Source organism: Eucyclogobius newberryi, unplaced genomic scaffold (genome assembly GCF_026437365.1).
Source record: "Eucyclogobius newberryi isolate DKJ021-1_F unplaced genomic scaffold, fEucNew1.0.hap1 SCAF_14, whole genome shotgun sequence".
NCBI classification, from domain to species: domain Eukaryota; kingdom Metazoa; phylum Chordata; class Actinopteri; order Gobiiformes; family Gobiidae; genus Eucyclogobius; species Eucyclogobius newberryi.
In genome coordinates, this window is record NW_027315768.1 from 1,390,795 (window position 1) to 1,409,252 (window position 18,458).

The 18,458-nt window shown below is 50.6% G+C and overlaps 1 protein-coding gene across 1 annotated transcript in view; it reads right to left on the bottom strand.

The window, feature by feature from the left end:
* LOC140359285 (uncharacterized) overlaps nt 1–18,458 on the bottom strand; it is a 93,877-nt gene that overhangs the window by 22,877 nt on the left and 52,542 nt on the right. Inside the window, exons 18-23 of the mRNA XM_072444145.1 lie at nt 16,020–16,147; nt 10,624–10,904; nt 9,226–10,581; nt 6,504–6,746; nt 4,319–5,062; nt 4,182–4,256 (exon numbers count right to left, since the gene is read on the bottom strand). Of these exons, the coding sequence (XP_072300246.1) occupies nt 4,182–4,256; nt 4,319–5,062; nt 6,504–6,746; nt 9,226–10,581; nt 10,624–10,904; nt 16,020–16,147 (2,827 nt within the window). The remainder of the gene's footprint in view (nt 1–4,181; nt 4,257–4,318; nt 5,063–6,503; nt 6,747–9,225; nt 10,582–10,623; nt 10,905–16,019; nt 16,148–18,458) is intronic.

The following is an 18,458-nucleotide window of genomic DNA, read 5'->3' on the forward strand; positions in this document are numbered from 1 at the left end:
GTGCGAGTGAGTGGAGGAGTGTGCGAGTGAGTGGAGGAGTGTGCGAGTGAGTGGAGGAGTGTGCGAGTGAGTGGAGGAGTGTGCGAGTGAGTGGAGGAGTGTGCTAGTGAGTGGAGGAGTGTGCGAGTGAGTGGAGGAGTGTGCGAGTGAGTGGAGGAGTGTGCGAGTGAGTGGAGGAGTGTGCGAGTGAGTGGAGGAGTGTGCTAGTGAGTGGAGGAGTGTGCTAGTGAGTGGAGGAGTGTGCTAGTGAGTGGAGGAGTGTGCGAGTGAGTGGAGGAGTGTGCGAGTGAGTGGAGGAGTGTGCTAGTGAGTGGAGGAGTGTGCTAGTGAGTGGAGGAGTGTGCTTGTGAGTGGAGGAGTGTGTGAGTGAGTGGAGGAGTGTGCTAATGAGTGGAGGAGTGTGCTTGTGAGTGGAGGAGTGTGCGAGTGAGTGGAGGAGTGTGCTAATGAGTGGAGGAGTGTGCGAGTGAGTGGAGGAGTGTGCTTGTGAGTGGAAGAGTGTGTGAGTGAGTGGAGGAGTGTGCTTGTGAGTGGAGGAGTGTGCGAGTGAGTGGAGGAGTGTGCTAGTGAGTGGAGGAGTGTGCTAGTGAGTGGAGGAGTGTGCGAGTGAGTGGAGGAGTGTGCTAGTGAGTGGAGGAGTGTGCGAGTGAGTGGAGGAGTGTGCGAGTGAGTGGAGGAGTGTGCGAGTGAGTGGAGGAGTGTGCGAGTGAGTGGAGGAGTGTGCGAGTGAGTGGAGGAGTGTGCGAGTGAGTGGAGGAGTGTGCGAGTGAGTGGAGGAGTGTGCGAGTGAGTGGAGGAGTGTGCGAGTGAGTGGAGGAGTGTGCTAGTGAGTGGAGGAGTGTGCTAGTGAGTGGAGGAGTGTGCGAGTGAGTGGAGGAGTGTGCGAGTGAGTGGAGGAGTGTGCGAGTGAGTGGAGGAGTGTGCGAGTGAGTGGAGGAGTGTGCTAGTGAGTGGAGGAGTGTGCTAGTGAGTGGAGGAGTGTGCTAGTGAGTGGAGGAGTGTGCTAGTGAGTGGAGGAGTGTGCGAGTGAGTGGAGGAGTGTGCTAGTGAGTGGAGGAGTGTGCTAGTGAGTGGAGGAGTGTGCTTGTGAGTGGAGGAGTGTGTGAGTGAGTGGAGGAGTGTGCTAGTGAGTGGAGGAGTGTGCTTGTGAGTGGAGGAGTGTGCGAGTGAGTGGAGGAGTGTGCTAATGAGTGGAGGAGTGTGCGAGTGAGTGGAGGAGTGTGTGAGTGAGTGGAAGAGTGTGTGAGTGAGTGGAGGAGTGTGCTTGTGAGTGGAGGAGTGTGCGAGTGAGTGGAGGAGTGTGCTAGTGAGTGGAGGAGTGTGCTAGTGAGTGGAGGAGTGTGCGAGTGAGTGGAGGAGTGTGCTAGTGAGTGGAGGAGTGTGCGAGTGAGTGGAGGAGTGTGCGAGTGAGTGGAGGAGTGTGCGAGTGAGTGGAGGAGTGTGCGAGTGAGTGGAGGAGTGTGCGAGTGAGTGGAGGAGTGTGCGAGTGAGTGGAGGAGTGTGCGAGTGAGTGGAGGAGTGTGCGAGTGAGTGGAGGAGTGTGCGAGTGAGTGGAGGAGTGTGCGAGTGAGTGGAGGAGTGTGCTAGTGAGTGGAGGAGTGTGTGAGTGAGTGGAGGAGTGTGTGAGTGAGTGGAAGAGTGTGCTAGTGAGTGGAGGAGTGTGCTAGTGAGTGGAGGAGTGTGCTAGTGAGTGGAGGAGTGTGCTAGTGAGTGGAGGAGTGTGCTAGTGAGTGGAGGAGTGTGCTAGTGAGTGGAGGAGTGTGCTAGTGAGTGGAGGAGTGTGCTAGTGAGTGGAGGAGTGTGCGAGTGAGTGGAGGAGTGTGCTAGTGAGTGGAGGAGTGTGCTAATGAGTGGAGGAGTGTGCTTGTGAGTGGAGGAGTGTGTGAGTGAGTGGAGGAGTGTGCTAATGAGTGGAGGAGTGTGCTTGTGAGTGGAGGAGTGTGCGAGTGAGTGGAGGAGTGTGCTAATGAGTGGAGGAGTGTGCGAGTGAGTGGAGGAGTGTGTGAGTGAGTGGAAGAGTGTGTGAGTGAGTGGAGGAGTGTGCTTGTGAGTGGAGGAGTGTGCTAATGAGTGGAGGAGTGTGCTAGTGAGTGGATGAGTGTGCTAGTGAGTGGAGGAGTGTGCTAGTGAGTGAAGGAGTGTGTGAGTGAGTGGAGGAGTGTGCTAGTGAGTGGAAGAGTGTGTGAGTGAGTGGAGGAGTGTGCTTGTGAGTGGAGGAGTGTGTGAGTGAGTGGAGGAGTGTGCGAGTGAGTGGAGGAGTGTGCTAGTGAGTGGAGGAGTGTGCTAGTGAGTGGATGAGTGTGTGAGTGAGTGGAGGAGTGTGTGAGTGAGTGGAGGAGTGTGCTAATGAGTGGAGGAGTGTGCTAGTGAGTGGAGGAGTGTGTGAGTGAGTGGAGGAGTGTGCTTGTGAGTGGAGGAGTGTGTGAGTGAGTGGAGGAGTGTGTGAGTGAGTGGAGGAGTGTGCTTGTGAGTGGAGGAGTGTGTGAGTGAGTGGAGGAGTGTGTGAGTGAGTGGAGGAGTGTGCTAATGAGTGGAGGAGTGTGCTAGTGAGTGGAGGAGTGTGTGAGTGAGTGGAGGAGTGTGCTTGTGAGTGGAGGAGTGTGTGAGTGAGTGGAGGAGTGTGCTAATGAGTGGAGGAGTGTGCTAGTGTGTGGAAGAGTGTGCTAGTGAGTGGAGGAGTGTGCTTGTGAGTGGAGGAGTGTGCTTGTGAGTGGAGGAGTGTGTTAGTGAGTGGAGGAGTGTGCTAGTGAGTGGAGGAGTGTGCGAGTGAGTGGAGGAGTGTGTGAGTGAGTGGAGGAGTGTGCTAGTGAGTGGAGGAGTGTGCTAGTGAGTGGAGGAGTGTGTGAGTGAGTGGAGGAGTGTGCTTGTGAGTGGAGGAGTGTGTGAGTGAGTGGAGGAGTGTGCTAATGAGTGGAGGAGTGTGCTAGTGTGTGGAAGAGTGTGCTAGTGAGTGGAGGAGTGTGCTTGTGAGTGGAGGAGTGTGCTTGTGAGTGGAGGAGTGTGTTAGTGAGTGGAGGAGTGTGCTAGTGAGTGGAGGAGTGTGCGAGTGAGTGGAGGAGTGTGCTAGTGAGTGGAGGAGTGTGCTAGTGAGTGGAGGAGTGTGCGAGTGAGTGGAGGAGTGTGCGAGTGAGTGGAGGAGTGTGCGAGTGAGTGGAGGAGTGTGCGAGTGAGTGGAGGAGTGTGCGAGTGAGTGGAGGAGTGTGCGAGTGAGTGGAGGAGTGTGCGAGTGAGTGGAGGAGTGTGCGAGTGAGTGGAGGAGTGTGCGAGTGAGTGGAGGAGTGTGCGAGTGAGTGGAGGAGTGTGCGAGTGAGTGGAGGAGTGTGCTAGTGAGTGGAGGAGTGTGTGAGTGAGTGGAGGAGTGTGTGAGTGAGTGGAAGAGTGTGCTAGTGAGTGGAGGAGTGTGCTAGTGAGTGGAGGAGTGTGCTAGTGAGTGGAGGAGTGTGCTAGTGAGTGGAGGAGTGTGCTTGTGAGTGGAGGAGTGTGCTAGTGAGTGGAGGAGTGTGCTAGTGTGTGGAGGAGTGTGCTAGTGAGTGGAGGAGTGTGCTAGTGAGTGGAGGAGTGTGCTAGTGAGTGGAGGAGTGTGCTTGTGAGTGGAGGAGTGTGCTAGTGAGTGGAGGAGTGTGCTAGTGAGTGGAGGAGTGTGCTAGTGAGTGGAGGAGTGTGCTAGTGAGTGGAGGAGTGTGCTAGTGAGTGGAGGAGTGTGCTAGTGAGTGGAGGAGTGTGCGAGTGAGTGGAGGAGTGTGCTAATGAGTGGAGGAGTGTGCTAGTGAGTGGAGGAGTGTGCGAGTGAGTGGAGGAGTGTGCGAGTGAGTGGAGGAGTGTGCTAGTGAGTGGAGGAGTGTGCTAGTGAGTGGAGGAGTGTGCTAGTGAGTGGAGGAGTGTGCTAGTGAGTGGAGGAGTGTGCGAGTGAGTGGAGGAGTGTGCGAGTGAGTGGAGGAGTGTGCTAGTGAGTGGAGGAGTGTGCGAGTGAGTGGAGGAGTGTGCGAGTGAGTGGAGGAGTGTGCTAGTGAGTGGAGGAGTGTGCTAGTGAGTGGAGGAGTGTGCTAGTGAGTGGAGGCGGGCTCTGCGGGGCCTTATGGAGCTAAGCTTGTGGCGCTTGAGTCTTCAAAGAAGATGTATTTGGTGAATGGAGCGGATGGTTTGACCCTGGGTTAGTGTGTGCAGAGGTCAGAGGTCATCACCTGCAGGAGGAGTTGGAGCTCAGAGGTGTCCTGCAGGCCTGAGCGCAGACCCTTCTCCAGCTGCAGCTCGGATTCCTGAACACATCATCAGGTTTACGAAAAGAACATCAGGAAGTGCACTTCCTCAATCCACTGACCTGACGTTCAAGTTTGACTTTCAGTCCTTTCATTTCCTGCTCACATCTTCGCCTTACTTCCTGCTCCACTTCCTTTTCCAGGCTGATCATGTGCTGCTGCGTTTCCTCCAGCTTCCTGTGAAGCTCTGTGGCTTCCCCCTCAAGTGTCCGTTGTGTTTGCCTCTCCTTTTCCATCTCCTCTCTGACCTCCTTCAGCTGAATGCGGATTCTTTCCTGTTCCATCTTCTCTTCTTCCAATTCTCTCTCCTTCTCCTCCAGCTCCTCCTGCAGTCTTCTGTACCTCCTCTCCTGGTTTCCTGGTCTCAGCAGCTCTTGTCTCCTGTCCGCCTCCCATTGCTCTCCAACCTCTGTGACTTCCAGGCTCAGGTCCCTCACTTTAGATTGAAGGAAAGCGTTCTCCCTCTCCGTCCTCTGCATTTGCTCTGCTGCAGCCTTGGCCTCCTGCTTCAGCCTTGTGCATGTTTCCTCCACTTCCTCCAGTTCCTCCAGTTCCTCCAGTTCCTCCAGTTCCTCCACTTCCTCCAGTTCCCCCAGTTCCTCCACTTCCTCCACTTCCTCAACTTCCTCCACTTCCTCCAGTTCCTCCACTTCCTCCAGTTCCTCCAGTTCCTCCAGTTCCTCCACTTCCTCCACTTCCTCCACTTCCTCCACTTCCTCCAGTTCCTCCAGTTTCTCCAGTTTCTCTGGTCTCTGACACATTTTCTGTTGCTGCTCCAAGGCAGCGTTCATCTCTGATGCGCTCTTCTGAAAAACACATAAATGTACTGTCATAAAACACAGAGACAACACAGAGACAACACAGAGACAACACACAGACAACACAGAGACAACACAGAGACAACACAGAGACAACACAGAGACAACACAGAGACACCACACAGACAACACAGAGACAACACACAGACAACACAGAGACAACACAGAGACAACACAGAGACAACACAGAGACAGCACACAGACAACACAGAGACAACACACAGACAACACAGAGACAACACAGAGACAACACAGAGACAACACAGAGACAACACACAGACAACACACAGACAACACAGAGACAACACAGAGACAACACACAGACAACACACAGACAACACAGAGACAACACAGAGACAACACACAGACAACACAGAGACAACACAGAGACAACACAGAGACAACACAGAGACAACACACAAACAACACACAAACAACACACAGAGACAACACAGAGACAACACACAGACAACACAGAGACAACACAGAGACAACACAGAGACAACACACAGACAACACACAGACAACACAGAGACAACACAGAGACAACACACAGACAACACAGAGACAACACAGAGACAACACACAGACAACACAGAGACAACACACAGACAACACACAAACAACACACAGAGACAACACAGAGACAACACAGAGACAACACACAGACAACACAGAGACAACACACAGACAACACAGAGACAACACAGAGACAACACAGAGACAACACACAGACAACACAGAGACAACACACAGACAACACAGAGACAACACACAGACACAACACAGAGACAACACACAGACACAACACACAAACAACACAGAGACAACACACAAACAACACAGAGACAACACACAAACAACACAGAGACAACACACAAACAACACAGAGACAACACACAAACAACACACAAACAACACAGAGACAACACACAAACAACACACAAACAACAGAGAGACAACACACATACAACACAGAGACAACACACAGACACAACACACAAACAACACAGAGACAACACACAGACAACACAGAGACAACACACATACAACACAGAGACAACACACAGACAACACACAGACAACACAGAGACAACACACATACAACACAGAGACAACACACAGACACAACACAGAGACAACACACAAACAACACACAAACAACACAGAGACAACACACAGACAACACACAGACAACACACAGACAACACAGAGACAACACACAGACAACACACAGACAACACAGAGACAACACACATACAACACAGAGACAACACACAGACACAACACAGAGACAACACACAAACAACACACAAACAACACAGAGACAACACACAGACAACACACAGACAACACACAGACAACACAGAGACAACACACAGACAACACACAGACAACACACAGACAACACACAAAGAGGAGTACATACCTGGAGCTGTAGGGGGCGCTCTGCTCCATCTGTGCTCACACATAAACACTTCTCTGAGGCACACAGCTGTCTCTGCAGACGCGTCTCCTCCTCCATCTTTGTTATAGAGGCCTCCAGGTTCTGCCTCTGGAGCGTCTCCATGTGCAGTAACCCTGACAACCTGTCTGACTCCGCCCTGTGAAGCTCCGCCTCCTGCTCGCACTCCCGGACAGCACACATTTGACGCTTCATTTCTTTCTCCACCTGTCAATGACAACATACACTTAATATTAGACTGTAGGACATTAACTTCAGGTTAAAGGTTATGTTTGTGTAGGGGCGGGGTTAAGTTGTATGGGCGGGGTTAAGTTGAATAGGAACCCTCGACTGGCAACAGTTTGTGACCAATGCTCCAGAGTCCATCTGCTTATCCAGGGCCGGGTCAACGGGGCAGCAGTCTAAGCAGGGACCCCCAGACTTCCCTCCCCTCACTGTCGTTACCCACATGGGTACTATGCCCCGCCCCGCCCTAGCTGACCCCTAGGGTGAAAAACACCATCTAAAACTGTGTTGTCTGTGTGTTGTGTCTGTGTTGTGTCTGTGTTGTGTCTCTGTGTTGTGTCTGTGTTGTGTCTGTGTTGTCTCTGTGTTGTCTCTGTGTTGTGTCTGTGTTGTGTCTCTGTGTTGTGTCTGTGTTGTGTCTGTGTTGTCTCTGTGTTGTCTCTGTGTTGTCTCTGTGTTGTCTCTGTTGTGTCTCTGTTGTGTCTGTGTGTTGTCTGTGTGTTGTCTGTGTGTTGTCTCTGTGTTGTCTCTGTGTTGTCTCTGTGTTGTCTGTGTGTTGTCTGTGTGTTGTCTGTGTGATGTCTGTGTGATGTCTCTGTGTTGTCTCTGTGTTGTCTGTGTGATGTCTCTGTGTTGTCTGTGTGTTGTCTGTGTGTTGTCTGTGTGATGTCTGTGTGATGTCTCTGTGTTGTCTGTGTGATGTCTCTGTGTTGTCTGTGTGTTGTCTGTGTGTTGTCTCTGTGTTGTCTGTGTGTTGTCTGTGTGATGTCTCTGTGTTGTCTGTGTGTTGTGTCTGTGTTGTGTCTGTGTTGTGTCTCTGTGTTGTGTCTCTGTGTTGTGTCTCTGTGTTGTGTCTCTGTGTTGTGTCTCTGTGTTGTGTCTCTGTGTTGTGTCTCTGTGTTGTGTGTCTGTGTTGTCTCTGTGTTGTCTCTGTGTTGTCTGTGTGTTGTCTGTGTGATGTCTGTGTGATGTCTCTGTGTTGTCTGTGTGATGTCTGTGTGATGTCTCTGTGTTGTCTGTGTGTTGTCTGTGTGTTGTCTGTGTGATGTCTGTGTGATGTCTGTGTGATGTCTCTGTGTTGTCTGTGTGATGTCTGTGTGATGTCTCTGTGTTGTCTGTGTGATGTCTGTGTGATGTCTCTGTGTTGTCTGTGTGTTGTCTGTGTGTTGTCTGTGTGATGTCTGTGTGATGTCTCTGTGTTGTCTGTGTGTTGTCTGTGTGATGTCTCTGTGTTGTCTGTGTGTTGTCTGTGTGATGTCTCTGTGTTGTCTGTGTGTTGTCTCTGTATTGTCTCTGTATTGTCTCTGTGTTGTGTCTGTGTTGTGTCTGTGTTGTCTCTGTGTTGTGTCTCTGTGTTGTGTCTCTGTGTTGTGTCTCTGTGTTGTGTCTCTGTGTTGTGTCTCTGTGTTGTGTCTCTGTGTTGTGTCTGTGTTGTGTCTGTGTTGTGTCTGTGTTGTCTCTGTGTTGTCTGTGTGTTGTCTCTGTGTTGTCTCTGTGTTGTCTCTGTGTTGTCTGTGTGTTGTCTCTGTGTTGTCTGTGTGTTGTCTGTGTGTTGTTTGTGTGTTGTCTGTGTGTTGTCTCTGTGTTGTCTGTGTGTTGTCTCTGTGTTGTCTGTGTGATGTCTCTGTGTTGTCTGTGTGTTGTATGTGTGTTGTCTCTCTGTTGTTTGTGTGTTGTTTGTGTGTTGTCTCTGTGTTGTTTGTGTGTTGTGTCTGTGTGTTGTCTCTGTTGTTTGTGTGTTGTCTCTGTTGTTTGTGTGTTGTCTCTGTGTTGTTTGTGTGTTGTCTCTGTGTTGTTTGTGTGTTGTCTCTGTGTTGTTTGTGTGTTGTCTCTGTGTTGTTTGTGTGTTGTCTCTGTGTTGTTTGTGTGTTGTCTCTGTGTTGTTTGTGTGTTGTCTCTATGTTGTTTGTGTGTTGTCTCTGTGTTGTTTGTGTGTTGTCTCTGTGTTGTTTGTGTGTTGTCTCTGTGTTGTTTGTGTGTTGTCTCTGTGTTGTTTGTGTGTTGTCTCTGTGTTGTCTCTGTGTTGTTTGTGTGTTGTCTCTGTGTTGTTTGTGTGTTGTCTCTGTGTTGTTTGTGTGTTGTCTCTGTGTTGTTTGTGTGTTGTCTCTATGTTGTTTGTGTGTTGTCTCTGTGTTGTTTGTGTGTTGTCTCTGTGTTGTTTGTGTGTTGTTTGTGTGTTGTCTCTGTGTTGTTTGTGTGTTGTCTGTAAAACAGGTTTGAATTCACAAAAATAAAGTCAATACTGGAGATTTTAGGCCCGTCAGTTTGACATGTGCATCAAAGTCCATTTGTTTGGGAGGTTAATGACTCTAAAACAAGCTTCTCAGTGTAACCCACAGGTTCTTCCTACCGTCTGCTCCTCAGCTCTGGAGGACAGATGTCTGGAGGACAGATGTCTGGAGGACAGATGTCTGGAGGACAGATGTCTGGAGGACAGATTGTGGACCTTCTGCAGACCCACCTGTTTCTTCTGCTCTCCTGTGATGATCAGCTCCATCTTCAGCACCTCCAGTTCTCTCTCCTGCTGTACTCGCGCCTCTTCGAGCCTCAGAACCTTCTCGTCTAACGCTTGGTCCGTTTTACACTTTTCTTCCTCAGCTGTCTGTTGGTCCTTGATCGTCCGTTGGTCCGTGATCCTCCGTTGGTCCTTGATCGTCCGTTGGTCCTTGATCGTCCGTTGCCTCTGCTCCTCGATGCCGTCCCGTTCGCTCTTTAATCTCTCTATTTTCTGCTCGGCTTCTTCTAGTTTTTCCGCCAGCTTTTGCTCATTTTGAGTCCGTTCTTGAAGCTTTGCCATGGACTCTTCTGCTGCTTGATGTCCCATACTTTTCTCCTCTTTTAACACCTCGTTTTGATGTCTGGCTGATTCCAGTTCCGCCCTCATCTTCTCTCCTTCTGTCTGCAGCCTCTGCATTTGTAGATCTTTACATTCCTTTGCCTTTTCCATATTTGTGATTTGATGAGATAATCTCACCACGCGCTCCACCAGCTCCCGTTTCTCCTTCTCTAAAGAGTCCTTTTGTTTAAGTATCTCCTGCAACCTCTTCAACAGTTCTATTATCTCCTCTTGTTTTAGTTCTGCTGCAGCTTTTATTTGCTCCTCCCTCTGGTCTCGTTCTTTCAGAAGATGATCAAGGTCATGTTCTTGCCGCTTGTTCAGTTCCTCTAAACTCTTGACTTGCTCCAACAGTTGCTTGAGCTGATCTTGATACCGTTTCTGCTCCTCATCCCTCCTCTTGTTTTGCAGTCTCTCCTCCTCAACTTGGAACGTTCTGGCTGCTTCTTGCTCCACTTGAGTCTTTTCCAGCAGGTCAGATGCTGAGGAGAACTTCTCCTGCAGCTCGTCCCGTTCAGTCTCTAACCTCTTTTGTTCATCTGCTTTCTCCTGGTTTTGCTTTTCCAGTGTTTCCATCTGGTCCAGAAGTTGCTCCAGCTCCTGTTCACGTTGAAGTTCCACTAGGCTCTGTATTTTTCCACAAAGTTCTTTTTCTTGTTTAGCCTTGTCCATTTCTATTGATTTAATCCGTTCAAATGCGACATCTAGATCTTCTTCCATTTGAGAGCACTCTCTCTGTGACCTTTGCATTTCTAACACTTTGTCCTCATTCACTCTTTCTAGCCTTTGTATTTGATCAAGTAGTTTTTGCTGATGCTCCAGGTTCTTTTCTTCGTCTGCTTCCATTCTGGTCATTCTCTGGAGTATCTGGCTCCCCTCCTCGTCCCTGACCTGTTGTACCGCCTGGTCCTCTGCACATTTCTGTTCTAAAGACAGTATCTGTTGGCGAGCTCCGTCTAGCTCCTCTGCAGTTTGTTCCAGGTTGTGCTGGGTCTCCTGGAGCTTCTCTGCAGTTTGGTCCAGGTTGTGCTGGGTCTCCTGGAGCTCCTCTCTCACACTATTAAGTTCTCCATCAGAGTGGTGTTTCTCCATCTCCAGAGCGTTTAGGCGGCTCCACAACACCTCCAGCTCTCCATCTCTCGTTCCAAGCTCCCGGTTCAGATCTTCCAGTGTCTTCTGCCACAGTTCTGTCTCCCGTCTCCTCTCATCCATTTGCCGTCCCAGTGTTTCCTCCTTTGCTTCAACACTGTTCTTGTGTTCTTTCTCAGACCTCTCCAGCTCGAGCTTCAAACACCCGATCTCTCCTGCCAAAACAAAGCACATGACCAAACATGAAGCACGACTCACGGGTGCAGACCACAGGTTGGACTACTCATACCTTCAAGAGTATGACACACATCTCACCTAGTTTTTCATAATTTGACAATTTTGTGAAGTTGATCATTGTACTTACAAGATGTGACATTGGCAGAGGTGTTTCCAGAATGGTTACCGAGCAACTACACTGTAAATATGGGCCAAATTAGCCTAATTTACGAGAACGTTTTAGGACCCAACACCTTCATTTTCTTCAATAAACGTTTAAACTGTCCAAAGCATTTTGCTCTTTTTCTTAACATTTCTTCAAAAAACTGCGTCTTGACTTAAGTAAAGCCATTGTAAATATTTACCCCAAAAGAATATTTAGAAAAGCAGTATATGAAAGCTGTCCTGGTGGTCCTCGTGCAGCTCCGACAGTTTACTGCATGTCCTCCCTTCTCTCTCATCCATCCCCATGTCACACTAGACTGTCCCGTGGCTGTCCTATAGCTGTCCTATAACAGAACCATTCAGTACTCAAGGACGAGGCACAAATTACAATGGATGATATGAAATATAGAAAAAATAATGACTTTCTAAAGGATGAGAATGGTCCTGGCGAGGGACTTATTCAAATTGTAAATTGTAAAATCACATAAATTTAATAGTAAACAAAGACTGATATGCTAGAGATATGCTACATTTTAATATTAGTATTTAAATTACAATTTTGAGTGAAAGTTCCGTGAAAAAATCTTGCAGCGCCACCTCATATATGAATGAACATGGGGCCAATGGAGCCCGACGCCAAAAAAGTCACAGTAAAAATATGACACTCACCGCCCTAAGTCATACAGGAAGTCGGCCATATAGGATCAAACATGGCGCTGACAAAAGTGCACCTCGTCCTACAGAAAGATGTCCCCGCCCCCGTCCCCCCGTCCCTCCAGCAACAAAGGACTAGAACCAGTATTATAGACTTTATTTCTATGTCGTTAATGGGAGGAGCTGACCTTTCAGATGCACTTATTGGCTACTACGAGGTTCTCCAAGAAACAAAGTATGACCAAGAAGTGACCGGGCTCAGGGCCGGTGACCGGGCTCAGGGCCGGTGACCGGGCTCAGGGCCGGTGACCGGGCTCAGGGCCGGTGACCGGGCTCAGGGCGGGCTCAGGCCCGGTGACCGGGCTCAGGGCGGGCTCAGGCCCGGTGACCGGGCTCAGGGCGGGCTCTGGCCCGGTGACCGGGCTCTGGCCCGGTGACCGGGCTCATACCGTTGTGCTCCACAAGGGGCCGCTATAACGAGTGGCACGTGGGCCACAGTGATATCGATTATGTGTAAATAGTTTGCAGAGTGTATATTTTTGACAAATCTGATGTGAAGTGTTTGTTTTGGAATTTATCAATAAATATATTCACATAACATTTGTTTTTGTCTATTTTTATTGTGAAAATGTGTTTTTATTGATGGAATATGAATTTTGGATGTCCCAAGATCTATAACTTTAGTTTATATATAATAATAGCTCATATATATATATATAATTATTAGGCCCGAGCGCCACAAGCTGGCAAGAGGCCTATTAGTTCCGTACGGCTGCGAAAGTGCACACGTAGTAGGAAAATGGAACATTACCACTGTAAACGGGCGAAGCCCGTGCAAAAGTGCGCACTAAACGAGCGCTTTACATTGGGGGGGTCGTCATCCCCATATAAAGCACTCATTTGCTCTAAGTAGCTCTTGAATACGTTCCCCATCTCTTGCATGTTCCGTTCATATAAACATGTGATGCAAAAATTCAACATTATTACTGTATAGAGGGCCAAAAACACAAAGTGGGCGGAGCCCACTCAAAATGAACGAAAGTACCCGTCAGTGACCAGGGACCCACACCATGAGGGAGGAAAGCGCGAGCACTTTCCGAAAATGTATAGTTTATGATATTTGAAAAATGGAAAACATTGTTTTTGCATCGGAATATTATTCTTTCTTCTTTCTTCTTCTCGGGACCAACCCCCCTATTTTTCACCCAGTGAACATTGACTAAAAGTCAAAACAATGTTCACACCTCTAAAAATTGTGCCTCTACATTCTGGCTATTTCCCTTTTCTAAAATTTAAAACATTGGCGCGTCAGCGCCCCCAAATGTACCAAAAATGCATTGAGAGAGAGGAAATGACCCCAAAAAATCATGAAATTTAGCGCAGAGGCAGATGGTGACAAGAGAAGTAAAAAATATTATTACGGCAACGCCGTCCGCCCAACCAAATGTCGGCCATATTGCTTCAAAAATGGCTAAGCATGACTCGGGAGTTTCTCGGCCGTTTGCGCAGATAAAGTCCGAATTGCGTCAAATTAGAATCAGTTGTTTAACTCTTTGCCCTAAACCTACTTGAAGTGAAATAAATGAATGTGGCAACACAGCGCCCCCTACAGGTTTTATATGGAGGTTAAATGTTTAGTTTTGCCAAATTTGACACACAACTCAATTTTGGCATTCCCATCAAAAAAGTCAATGAGACTCATGTCATAATTGTTATGGCGTTGCCGTAGAGATGACGAAACCTTCCATGTTATTCCAATGGGGAAATCACCAGAACATGTTTACACTTTAGACTTTCACAAACTCCTCCCCCTCAGGGCATAAGCCCTATTAACCTGAAATTTGGTGAGACTCATCTTCAGGACCATCAAAAGTTATTCACATTTTTATTCAAAGAGTCACGGTGTCTGTGCGGCAAAGCACATTTTGCCAAGAATTCAAAATAATAAAAAAAATTGATGGTAAAACAAAGGGGAGAAGATGTGACAGCGTCACAGATTCAGCAGTAGATGTAATAAAAGGACAATTGGGGCGCGTTAGCCACACCCCCTCCTCTTGCGGCGTGGCGGCGGCGTAGCGAGGGCCGATCATTGCCGCTTGCGGCTATATTTATTATTATTATTATTAACAACCTTTATTTAACCAGGTCAGAACACAAATGATCGAGACGTCTTTTTCAGATGGACTTCTGGGCCACAGATTGTCCATAACGAACACCATGTTCAAGCACAAGGTCCATGAGTGCACGTGGCACCAGGACACAGGAGGTCAATGATCCACTTTTTTTGTCGTGTCATCTGACCTCAGGTGAAGAGAGGGGCGGCGCTGTAGAGCACCACCTGGTGGTGAGTTGGATCCTCTGGCGGAGGAGGAAGCCGGACAGACTCGGCAGACCCAAGCGCATTGTGAGGGTCTGTTGGGAACGTCTAGTGGAGCCCTCTGTCAGGAGGGTCTTCAACTCGCACCTCCGGGAGAGCTTCTCCCATGTCCCGGGGGAGGTTGGGGACATTGAGTCCGAGTGGACCATGTTCTCCGCCTCAATTGTTGATGCGGCTGCTCGGAGCTGTGGTCGCAAGGTCTCCGGTGCCTGTCGTGGCGGCAACACCCGAACCCGGTGGTGGACACCGGAAGTAAGGGATGTCGTCAGGCTGAAGAAGGAGGCCTATCAGGAGTTCGGGGAGGCCATGGAGGAGGACTATCGGTCAACCTAAAAAAGATAAATTCTGGGAGACCGTCCGGCGCCTCAGGAGGAGGAAGCAGTGCTTCACCAACGGGTGGAGGCCTGCTGACCTCAGCTGGGGATGTCGTCGGACGGTGGAAGGAATACTTTGTCCTATTGTCACGTCTTCCGAAGTGGAAGAGACTGAGGACTCAGAGGCTGACTCGTCCATCACCCAAGCTGAAGTCACTGAGGTTGTTAAACTCTTCAGTGGCTCCAGGGGTGGATGAGATCCTGAGGACCTAAAGTCTCTGGATGTTGTAGGACTGTCTTGGCTGACACGTCTCTGCAACAGGGCGTGGCGGTCGGGGACAGTGTCTCTGGACTGGCAGACCGGGGTGGTGGTCCCTCTGTTCAAGAAGGGGGCCCAGAGGGTGTATTCCAACTACAGAGGGATCACACTCCTCAGCCTCCCATAAGGTCTATTCCAGGTCCTGGAGGAGAATCTGCCCGATAGAACCTCAGATTCAGGAGGAGCAGGTTTAGGTCCTGGTGGTGCAACACTGGACCAGCTCTAGACTCTCCATCGGGTGCTCCAGGGCTCATGGGAGTTTGCCCACATGTGCTTTGTGGATCTGGAGAAGGCTTTCAACCGCGTCCCTCGGGGTGTCCTTTGGGGGGTGCCCCGGGAGTACGGGAGTGCGGTCAGGGGTTGGAGGGTGTGGTCAGGGGTCGGAGGGTGCGGTCAGGGGTCGGAGGGTGCAGTCAAGGGTCAGAGGGTGTGGTCAGGGGTCAGAGGGTGTGGTCAGGGGTCAGAGGGTGCGGTCAGGGGTCGGAGAGTGCAGTCAAGGGTCAGAGGGTGTGGTCAGGGGTCAGAGGGTGCGGTCAGGGGTCGGAGGGTGTGGTCAGGGGTCGGAGGGTGCGGTCAGGGGTCGGAGGGTGCGGTCAGGGGTCGGAGAGTGCAGTCAAGGGTCAGAGGGTGTGGTCAGGGGTCAGAGGGTGCAGTCAAGGGTCAGAGGGTGTGGTCAGGGGTCAGAGGGTGCGGTCAGGGGTCGGAGAGTGCAGTCAAGGGTCAGAGGGTGTGGTCAGGGGTCAGAGGGTGCGGTCAGGGGTCGGAGGGTGTGGTCAGGGGTCGGAGGGTGCGGTCAGGGGTCGGAGGGTGTGGTCAGGGGTCGGAGAGTGCAGTCAAGGGTCAGAGGGTGTGGTCAGGGGTCAGAGGGTGCGGTCAGCGATCGAAGGGTGTGGTCAGGGGTCGGAGAGTGCGGTCAAGGGTCAGAGGGTGTGGTCAGGGGTCAAAGGGTGCGGTCAGGGGTCGGAGGGTGTGGTCAGGGGTCGGAGGGTGTGGTCAGGGGTCGGAGGGTGCGGTCAGGCGTCGGAGGGTGTGGTCAGGGGTCAGAGGGTGCGGTCAGGGGTCGGAGGGTGTGGTCAGGGGTCGGAGGGTGTGGTCAGGGGTCGGAGGGTGTGGTCAGGGGTCGGAGGGTGTGGTCAGGGGTCGGAGGGCGCGGTCAGGGGTCGGAGGGTGTGGTCAGGGGTCGGAGGGTGTGGTCAGGGGTCGGAGGGTGTGGTCAGGGGTCGGAGGGTGTGGTCAGGGGTCGGAGAGGGTCTGGACCTGCAGCATGCACTGGGACGGTACTCACCCTGAAGCATGCTCTTGGTTTGCTGCAAGGTTTGGAAGAGGGCCTGGAGGTGGGAGCACCCCACCTGGGACTCCACCAGGTTCTTCTGCGCCTTGCTTAGCTGCTGCCTTAAAGAGACACACAGAGACCTGCAAAACAACAGTGATGAGGATCACCCCGATGAGGAGTACCTAAGCTCTAACAGGGAGTACCTAAGCTCTAACAGGGAGTACCTGAGCTCTAACAGTGAGTATCCGAGCTCTAACAGTGAGTATCCGAGCTCTAACAGTGAGGAGTACCTGAGCTCTAACAGGGAGGAGTACCTGAGCTCTAACATGGAGGAGTATCTGAGCTCTAACATGGAGGAGTACGTGAGCTCTAACAGGGAGTACCTGAGCTCTAACAGTGAGGAGTACCTGAGCTCTAACAGGGAGGAGTACCTGAGCTCTAACAGGGAGGAGTACCTGAGCTCTAACAGGGAGTACCTGAGCTCTAACAGTGAGGAGTACCTGAGCTCTAACAGGGAGTACCCGAGCTCTAACAGTGAGGAGTACCTGAGCTCTAACAGGGAGGAGTACCTGAGCTCTAACAGGGAGTACCTGAGCTCTAACATGGAGGAGTACCTGAGCTCTAACAGTGAGGAGTACCTGAGCTCTAACAGGGAGTACCTGAGCTCTAACAGGGAGGAGTACCTGAGCTCTAACAGTGAGGAGTACCTGAGCTCTAACATGGAGTACCTGAGCTCTAACAGTGAGGAGTACCTGAGCTCTAACAGTGAGGAGTACCTGAGCTCTAACAGGGAGTACCTGAGCTCTAACAGTGAGGAGTACCTGAGCTCTAACAGGGAGGAGTACCTGAGCTCTAACATGGAGGAGTACCTGAGCTCTAACATGGAGGAGTACCTGAGCTCTAACATGGAGGAGTACCTGAGCTCTAACATGGAGTACCTGAGCTCTAACATGGAGGAGTACCTGAGCTCTAACATGGAGGAGTACCTGAGCTCTAACATGGAGGAGTACCTGAGCTCTAACAGTGAGGAGTACCTGAGCTCTAACATGGAGTACCTGAGCTCTAACATGGAGGAGTACCTGAGCTCTAACATGGAGGAGTACCTGAGCTCTAACATGGAGGAGTATCTGAGCTCTAACATGGAGGAGTACCTGAGCTCTAACAGGGAGGAGTACCTGAGCTCTAACAGGGAGGAGTACCTGAGCTCTAACAGGGAGGAGTACCTGAGCTCTAACATGGAGTACCTGAGCTCTAACATGGAGGAGTACCTGAGCTCTAACAGTGAGGAGTACCTGAGCTCTAACAGGGAGTACCTGAGCTCTAACAGGGAGTATCCGAGCTCTAACAGTGAGGAGTACCTGAGCTCTAACAGGGAGGAGTACCTGAGCTCTAACAGGGAGGAGTACCTGAGCTCTAACATGGAGGAGTACCTGAGCTCTAACAGGGAGGAGTACCTGAGCTCTAACAGGGAGGAGTACCTGAGCTCTAACATGGAGTACCTGAGCTCTAACATGGAGGAGTACCTGAGCTTTAACATGGAGGAGTACCTGAGATGTACAGAAGTTAGTGAGGAGTACCTGTGCTGTACAGAAGTGAGTGAGGAGTACCTGTGCTGTACAGAAGTGAGTGAGGAGTACCTGAGCTCTAACATGGAGTACCTGAGCTCTAACATGGAGGAGTACCTGAGCTCTAACATGGAGGAGTACCTGAGCTCTAACAGTGAGGAGTACCTGAGCTCTAACAGTGAGGAGTACCTGAGCTCTAACAGGGAGGAGTACCTGAGCTCTAACATGGAGGAGTACCTGAGCTCTAACAGTGAGGAGTACCTGAGCTCTAACAGTGAGGAGTACCTGAGCTCTAACATGGAGTACCTGAGCTCTAACATGGAGGAGTACCTGAGCTCTAACAGTGAGGAGTACCTGAGCTTTAACATGGAGTACCTGAGCTCTAACATGGAGGAGTACCTGAGCTCTAACAGGGAGTACCTGAGCTCTAACATGGAGTACCTGAACTCTAACATGGAGGAGTACCTGAGCTCTAACAGTGAGGAGTACCTGAGCTCTAACAGGGAGTACCTGAGCTCTAACAGGGAGTATCCGAGCTCTAACAGTGAGGAGTACCTGAGCTCTAACAGGGAGGAGTACCTGAGCTCTAACATGGAGGAGTATCTGAGCTCTAACATGGAGGAGTACCTGAGCTCTAACAGGGAGGAGTACCTGAGCTCTAACAGGGAGGAGTACCTGAGCTCTAACATGGAGGAGTACCTGAGCTCTAACAGGGAGGAGTACCTGAGCTCTAACATGGAGTACCTGAGCTCTAACATGGAGGAGTACCTGAGCTTTAACATGGAGGAGTACCTGAGATGTACAGAAGTTAGTGAGGAGTACCTGTGCTGTACAGAAGTGAGTGAGGAGTACCTGTGCTGTACAGAAGTGAGTGAGGAGTACCTGA